This window comes from Oryctolagus cuniculus, chromosome 10 (assembly GCF_964237555.1).
Source record: "Oryctolagus cuniculus chromosome 10, mOryCun1.1, whole genome shotgun sequence".
Lineage (NCBI taxonomy): Eukaryota > Metazoa > Chordata > Mammalia > Lagomorpha > Leporidae > Oryctolagus > Oryctolagus cuniculus.
The window spans coordinates 71,521,286-71,529,429 of record NC_091441.1 but is presented as its reverse complement, the minus strand read 5'-3'; the positions used below and the strand labels follow the sequence as shown (position 1 = coordinate 71,529,429).

General features: G+C 46.7%; 1 protein-coding gene across 1 annotated transcript; it reads right to left on the bottom strand.

Annotated features, from left to right (window-relative positions):
• Window positions 1–220: 220 nt before the first annotated feature.
• Window positions 221–7,310, bottom strand: LOC100346281 (spermatogenesis-associated protein 31E1-like). Its single transcript, XM_008260988.3, has 4 exons — window positions 7,058–7,310; window positions 6,493–6,550; window positions 5,877–5,937; window positions 221–5,629 (listed from the first exon to the last, which is right to left on the bottom strand). The coding sequence occupies exons 1-4, from the start codon at window positions 7,244–7,246 to the stop codon at window positions 1,675–1,677; spliced, it is 4,263 nt and encodes a 1,420-aa protein (XP_008259210.1). The 5' UTR covers window positions 7,247–7,310; the 3' UTR covers window positions 221–1,674.
• Between the last annotated feature and the right edge of the window lie 834 nt (window positions 7,311–8,144).

The following is an 8,144-nucleotide window of genomic DNA, read 5'->3' as shown; positions in this document are numbered from 1 at the left end:
TATATATATATTTAAGTATGTGATGGAAATCAATTTAAATGGGATTTCTAACATTTCCCATCTGCCCCTAAGTGAACTCTGTCTTATTCACATCCATGAGTTAGTTCCCCACCCACCTAGGGCCTCATTACCAAGGAACCTCCATGCCTGTCAGGAAGGTTATATGTGTGTATGGTGGTTGGGTTGTGTTAAAGAAAGGAAGACATATCAAGGAACTGAATTTTGGTACTTTGCCTTTACTATTCAACATTTCTGAGATGACTAATTTGAAGGGTAGATGCTGCTCTGTTGTTCATGGAAGTAAATGTCAAATTTTCATTTGTAATGATTTTCCTAGTAAACCATACCATGATTCAAAATAACAGAATGCTATTAGAAGGGTTTCCTTACTCTGAAATATGTTATCTAAATGGTGAAGAGATTTCTTTGGGGGCTGAAATGGTAATATGTATCATAAATGGTAGTGTAGGAAGTATTACCCCCAGGGATATCACCTTGATTAATGTGTCCTCAGGATATCTCCTGGCTGTCTGTGAAGAGAATCCTTCCATGTAGATTGTATGCTGCCATGTGGAAAGCATTTGTTCTGAGTCAAAAGAAAGCGAGGATATGTATGGCTTGGGGAACATTTCTATGCCTCAAGGTTTACATTTGTTAATTACATGTCTGGCTAGAGAACGGAATCAATTGTTGATAATGACTCTTCTTTCTCATGTTTCTACTCCCTTCCCATGGTAACTTTTCTTCCTCCTTTTCTTGTCTTTCATTTGAAGTGCTGGGGATTCTTCAGTCAATGAGATATGGTTATGGGGTCAACTGGTGGTGAAGGGAAGGAAGTTTCCTCCCTGAGCAAATGGGGGAGCAACGACACTATGCCCACCATCAGGTGGATACTACACAGGAAGCCTTGCACAGAGAGGAAGGCAGGCAAGTATCTGCAGGGGCTGGATGGCCCTCAGCAGCCATCCTGTAGCTCCCACCCAGCCACACTCAGAGCTACTGGTTCTGTCATTGCCGCAGTTCTAGAGAGGGAGGCAGAGTGAATGATTCTGTCATGGCATCAAGGCTGAGACAAGACAGGCTGGGAAGGCCCATCTTTCTCTCAACCCTCATCTGAGAAAGAAGGGGCTCCTGGGGCAGGTTTGTGTCTGTTCCCTACCAAGAGAACCAGTGAGGGAAGTGTTCCCCACCTCTGAGCTCATGACCAACTCATGACACCCCGTAAACTTCTTGTGCCCTCTTTGTGATGTGTGAAGCCTCTTGACCCTATAATGTCTGTGTAAGCCTTTCCACAGCTGCACAAAAGTTCAAGGTCAGGGGGAGGCAAGGAGGATCAGTTGAGTGAATTCCTGGGTGAAGTCTTCATAAGGTTTGCTCAAACTGAGAAGTCCTGAAGGCTCTTTATTACTAGTTTCTCAAATGACTAGATTGTGAAAACCTAAGGAATCATGCAGGAATTTAGAATGAGGGCCTGAAACGTCACTGTCAGGCTCCCTCCATGCCCAAAACCTTTTAGAAGCCATGTCAGGAAGAGCATACTCTGACCCCTTCCTACACCCCATCATGGCACAGACAGAAGCCACTAGCTCTGGACAAAATACATGTGTATTAGGAAGTAAGAGATACCTTTCTAAGAAGAAGCCATCAGTCCCCAGAGCATCAAATGACATGAGGCTAAACAACTTTTCTCTGCACAAACTGACATCTTTGTAGTAGAAAAGTTTTTGCACCATAAAAGGTGTGGGAATCATGACCTGGTTGACAAGATGAGACACATTTCTCAAGGTCCCTCTCTGTTGGGTAATGATGAAGGTGGCCAGAGGCACCTGCCACACTTGGCCTGACCTGGCAGGGGCTGCCTAGGGACACAGGCTTCCTGGGTGGAGAGTCCCAGTTGCTGTCCCTGTCTCTGACACATCTATTGCTGATGAGATGTCTTTGGTCTTTGGGGTTGACTTGGTGACCAAAATCCACTTCTGTCACCACTCTCCTTTCTTCTAGATATAAGGGACTCTTGCGGCCAGGACTCCTCCGTCCCACCAGAGTCTGAGCATCCTCCCTAGCCCAACTTAACTCTAAGGAACCACGTCCATAGTGAAGCCTCAGTTTGTCTGCCAGAATCTTGGCAACAAATGTCATGATGGCCCGGGCCTCCTGTTCCTTCTTCTCCACAAAATATCTGCTTATGACTGTTCCTTTGCTCTGTGAAATGGCAGATGATGGCTTCACTTTTTGCAGATAATCTCCCCACCCTTTGCCTTTTTTGTTGGGGCTAAGGCACACCATTTTCTTGACATGGTTTTCTGGAGGTACCTGTCCCTTCTTTGGCAGGAGTGGGGAAGACTTAATCCCCAGGGTGTCTCCTGTTTCCCTGTCTTGGGCAGGGTGGCTCCTCCCATGGGCAGGGAGGATCTTCTGTCCTGCAATCCTTTCTTTCTCTCCTGGTTTAGGCCTCTTGCAGACCTCTCTCCTGTTAGGAGAATCAAATGTTTTGATCACACTCTTATGTGGGTCCTTCATTTTTGGGATTCTGGGTTCTTGCTGCCCTTGGCTGCTTCTCTTTCTTGATAGAGGGTCATATGGCTCCTGGAAAGCTGCTGATATGTCACTAGTGGACACGCTCTGAGAGATGCTCAGTGGGCCCCTAGATGTGGGCACATCTGTATCAGAGAGTAACACAGGGGGTATATCTTGCTGGATAATGTTGGTGGTTGTGTCTTGAGGCTGGTTCTCTGACTCTACCTCCACTTTGAGCTCCAATTCCTTGGTAATCCTTCTTTTCTGTCTTGGTTCTCCTGGATGCTGGTCAGTGGAATTTTCACAGGGTGAGGGTGTTTTCTTCATCCCCAGAGATTCTAAACTCTTCAGACTCACATTAATGTGGGACTTTGCTGCCACACTGGTTCCCACAGAGACTTCCCAAGTAGAGACCTTCTCCTTAGCCTCCCCTGCCTCCTTGGTCTTTTTCTCCCTTGGAGATTGGGATCCTGCATTGATCATAAATGTTCTTGTGCTGCAGCAAGGGTCTGGTGAGCCCAGGTCTCCTCTATCCTCCCATGGCTCATACTTTGTCATGGCTTGCCTTGAACTCAGTTCTAAGCAGTCTTTTCCAGCTCCATGAACAGTGCGACTCTGCCAGTTTCTGCCTGGGAGATTATAAGTGAGGGGCTGAGCAGGCAGCCTGCCTGGCTGTCCAGTCAGAGGAGCCACTGAAGACTTACGGTTACTACCACATGGCGTGGCTTTTAGGGCCCTCTGGACTTCCTTATGTGTAGGTGAGGGAGAAAGTGGACACTTCTCTAGGGTGGGAACTGGTTTTTTGGTCATAACTTTCTCTCTTTGACCTTTCCAAGGAAGTTCTCTTAGGAAGTCAGCAGCCTTGGCTCTCAACTTGGCACCAGATTCACGGACAGCTGAGGTTGAAAAGGCTGACTGTGTAAGGGCTGAAGATTGAACTGCACCTAAATTGAGATTTCTAGGCTCAAGAGCCTGGAGGTGTAGCCCCCACTTTTGCCTCACTCGGAACCTTATAATGTGTGTTTCTAGCATCAGTCGAATGTGTGGATCAAGAAATGAAAGCTCCCTGGTGGTGTCTGTGAAGGACCTCTGGCCTTTTGAGGTGGTGCAATTTCTAGGTTTTGGATGGGTGTCAAACTTGGGAGCAGCACAGTTGACTGCAAACAAGGACCGACGCACTTTCACAGGGATCTTGCCCTCCTGGATCTGCCCCAACTTCCTGCCCAAATGGGCTTTCAGATTTTTTTCAAGATGCTTCTTGTTGGAGCTCTTGGTTACATAATTTTCACAGTCACCCTTCCCAGATGTTGTCAAAGAACTTTCTGATTTCTTACTCTCCAGAAACTTCATTGAGGTGCTACCTGGACTCCAGACTATATCTTTTGAGCATTTCCTATCTTGCCCTACATTCTTGATTGGTTTGTCTAGTTTGAACCTTATCGAACCCTTGCCAAAAATTCTTCTAGAGCGCATAGACCCCATAATCTGCTCCTCATTGTTGCCTATACCTGTAAATACACTGGACTGGCAGGTCTGACAGTGCTGGTGCCTATCCTTTGCCTGGCACTGACAGGTCTGTAAGAACTGTTCTTGAGGTTGTATCACTTTCCAAGATGCTTGGGCTCTGTAGGGAGGACCATCTTGACATTTATCTTTGAAATATCTCACCTGACTTTGCTGTTTTGGTGGCTCACGGAGCTTAGAGCTAATAGAATAGCCAGGAACAGTGGAGGAAGCCTTGTAGGTGTGGGAGGCCTGGCTGCCCTGGGGAAGTTTGGGAGTGGGTTGGCCAGTGACTTCCTGTGGGTTCGGGAAATGAGAGACTAAAGTCCTCCTCTGTTCCTGTTGCTTCTGCAAGGGCCATTCAATTTGTTGATTTTCAGTTGAGAGGATAGAGCCAGTTTTCTCCTGAAATGTACAACAAGATGTTGTATCCTCCTGGTTGCCCTGGGGATGGTTGAGAGTGGGTTGGCCAGTGAGTTCCTGAGACTTTTGGCAACGAGAAAGTATTGCCCTCCTTGCTTTCTCTGGCTTCTGAAAGGGCCATTCCATTTGTTCATTATAGGTTGGGATGATAGATCGTGCCCTCTGCTGGGATGTAGGGCAGGCTGTTTTGCAGGTCCTAACCTCAGATGGAGATGAAATTGGTTGTTTTGTGGGAAAGCATGGGACATGGTGTGGGGTCTCTAACTTGTGTGGTTGGGCCAGATGTTGGGGCAATGACTGAATTTGAACTGGAGAACTAGAGCTGATATTGAATTTAACTGAGGGAATTTTGAACTTGAGAGGCTTCCTGGAGACATAGGCATTAGCCACTAGGGATTCACTGTGCAGGGAGGGGAGGCCCCAGAAAAGCTGGCTGTATTCCTGCTCCAAGTGATCCCCAAAGACCTTAGGGTAAGAGAGCTGCTGAGGATGCAGTGGCTGCACTGGCTTGTTTTTCAGCCCGCATAAAGGCTGTGAGATGGTGGTAGCCTGCTTATCACGAGGGGACCTCAAAAGATTCCCCAAAGAATTCAGGCAGTGGCCTGGGTGCATTTCTTTCAGAAGTGACCCATCTTCTTTTGCCTTCCACATCTGTTCTACTCTCTTGGAGATGAGTATTTCTAGCAGCTTCCGAACATCAGAGCTGACAAACAAGGAGCCATCAGCTTCCAATTGCCTGCATGTGGGATCACCCCAGAATGAGGTCTCTTGTGGACGGTGGGAAACATGCTCTTGCTGGGATCTTCCATGCAGTGAACTGAGGAAGACAAAGGTCTTGGCAGCTGCCCACCACCAGGATAAGAGTGAGAATGAACCACTTAAGTGGTCAAGGCCTGAGATGGCCATGATGAGAGAGGCCAAATTGGAGTTACCTGGAGGGGTGCTTTCTGGAACAGGGCCAGCTGGGATTCTCTGCAAATCAGAATGGAGTTCATGAGGTTCCTGTGAGAGGCAGGAGGCCGAAGGCAGAGGAGCTGGGGAAGCTGGCGAGGTAAAGATGGCAGGTGAAGCATCACGCTCATGAGGCTGGTGGACTCTGGCCAGTGCTGGTTCATGCTGCTCTCCCAAGAAGTCCTGATATAAGAGATGAGGAGCTCTGTCCTGGTCAGGGGGCTTCCCCTGGTGGCTGCAGGAGACAGGAGGCACAAGCTTCAGCCAGAAGCAGACAAGGTCAGGAGGACAGGCCAGCTGTTCAGGGTGGGAACCATGGCCCCTGTGAGGCCTCCCAGAGATTCACCCTCACTCCAGTGCTTCAATCACTTCCCTCTCCATCTTGTAGCTTTTCCACCCATGTCAGCCCCAGGCCCAGGGTCAGGTCATGAGTCCCGAAGCAAGAAGGACAAGGGACAAAGAGAGAGGTAGAAATTTGTCACCTTTGAAGAAGTGAAAGCAGCCCCCGTGCCTCCTCTGCTTCCTGCAGGAACTCTCTACAAGCTGCAAATTAGGAGATGGGGTTATAATGACATAAGGAAGGATCTGGGGCCCTCCTAAGAGGCCAAATAGAATGTCCCTTCAGGGGAAACCCCTGGGAAATTAAACTCTGGAACCTCAGCATCAGTGTCCAGCCCACATGACCCCAGAGAGTGACAGCAAGGCCTACAGAAGGGCAGCTCTTTCTGCTTTACAATGTGCTTGCACCTGAGTCACCAGCTATGGTCCTCACAATTGCTCTATAGGGGAGAAAAGACAGGTTCACTTCAAAGAATTCATCTTATTAAAGTGAAACAGCTTGTCCACATCTAGACTCCACATGCAGGCAGTGTTGGCTCTCTGCAACTCACAGCGCCCCTATTAGGTGTTGCCAATCTCTTGTTTACCACAGCTTCATTGCCAACAGGAAGCTGAGAAGTGACCCAAATTCTGATTGCCTTCCCAGCAGCCTGCCCCTTAAGCCTCTGCCACTGGCTTCCATGAGCTGTGGCTCTGTCCCTCAGGGCTGGTGAGTACAGGTCATCTGTGGGGGCTCCAGGTGGAAGGGCAGAGCCTTACCTTTCAAAGTGGTGCTCTTCTTCCTGCTTCTGCTCTTTCCCCTTCTCTGCACTTGACTCTGAGAGACATAGGAGAGAGCACCTGGGACCCAGTTCTCTGTCCTCTCCCCACATAAGCTACTTACGTTCAGTGCTCATGAACACCATCACTAGCTGCTATGTTTGGCTAATGGACCTTGGTGTTCTTTTATTTAAAATATACATCTTTTATTATTATATTTCTTATTACATATATGTATGGCTGCTGTTTGAAAAGCACACCAAGAGCTGCTCTGTGTGAGGTTCATGGGGGATTTATTTATTCCCTATTCCTGTACTGAACTGTCTGAGTGATCCACTCATGGGCTGTTGAGTAACAGTGTTTTATTTTGTCCTGGTGTGAACCCATGAATATGATCTGAGAGCTTTTGATAGAAATCATAGTGCCCAGTCTAACCCTTTCCCTGAGGGATGGTGTCTGTTCCCAAAATTTACCAACTTAGTGTCTCTCTAGTTGGTCTGGAAATAAAATGAAAATATGAGTAGAAAAAATAATTTTATATTGTGTTTGACCAAGAACTCCTTACCTTCCTGACATTCCCCTTTTGTCTAGCAGGTGGTGAGGATGGGTCACTCTTGAGGCAGGGGAGTATCAGGAGAAAGAGCCCCACTCCACACAGGATGGGAAAGATGATGTCCACCACCCAGGAAGTGAAGCTGGTGCGCAGCCATGTGGCACTCACACCTTTCAGAGGAGGAAGATGTCCCTCCATCATGACTCACACTGCTACCCTCAGGACACTGAGCTCTGAGAGTTCCTTTCTGTAGAAGGGACCAGGGTCCTAGCACACATCACAGAACTGTGGCTCCTCATCACAAAGAGCTTCTGAGAATGGGGGAGGGGTGATGAAAAGAAGCAACTGACCCACAGCCCCTCTTCTACCATGCCTCCCCCCAGGTCACTCCACACTCCAGGACCTTCCAGATCCTTTATCTGTACCCTGCTGCCTGTGCTGTCAGAGATGAACCTTAGTCAAATTTCAATTTTTCCCCTTTGTTACCCAGATATCACCTGGTTTCTTTTATCCCAAGAAGATCTCGGCTTGAATCCACTGGTTTCATGGCTTCTTGAAGTCTGAAATGATCCCAAGAGCTTACATTATTTCCCAAGAATTTTCTTGCTTTCAAAATCTCAAATTTCCTAATTTTCCCTCATAAGTTTATTTTGTATTCCTGCTATCAAAACAGTAGGAATTTACTGTATACTTGTTTGAATAGTTCAATTATTAACCTACTCAAAACAATGACATAAAAATCAAATGATTATTATTTAACATTCCCCAGGTTAAATAACTGTAATAAAAATATAAATACTAAAATATCAAAAAGATGTTTTTGTTAGTAACATTTATACTTCTGAGTTAGAAAAGCTACACAAAGACATGGATTTACCGTAAAAACACATTTGGATAAACCAGTTCATTAGCTTTGAGTTAAAAAAAAAAAACACAAATATTCCCTAAATTCTTTAAGTATTTCATATGAAGTCTTGATCACATTTCTTCTCACTCTGTCCAAAATACATTCCCCACTCCCCAGAGCCTTGGAATTTGTGTGCCACACCCAAAAATCAGGGATGGGATCATATAAACTAAATGAAGTACTGATTAGTAA

Coding starts and splice junctions, on each gene's coding strand:
- LOC100346281 (XM_008260988.3), bottom strand. CDS start 7,246: ATGATGGAGGGACATCTTCCTCCTCTGAAAGGTGTGAGTGCCACATGG. Junction 6,551..7,057: donor AAAAGGGGAATGTCAGGAAG/GTAAGGAGTTCT, acceptor TATGTCTCTCAG/AGTCAAGTGCAGAGAAGGGG. Junction 5,938..6,492: donor GAAGAGCACCACTTTGAAAG/GTAAGGCTCTGC, acceptor CCTAATTTGCAG/CTTGTAGAGAGTTCCTGCAG.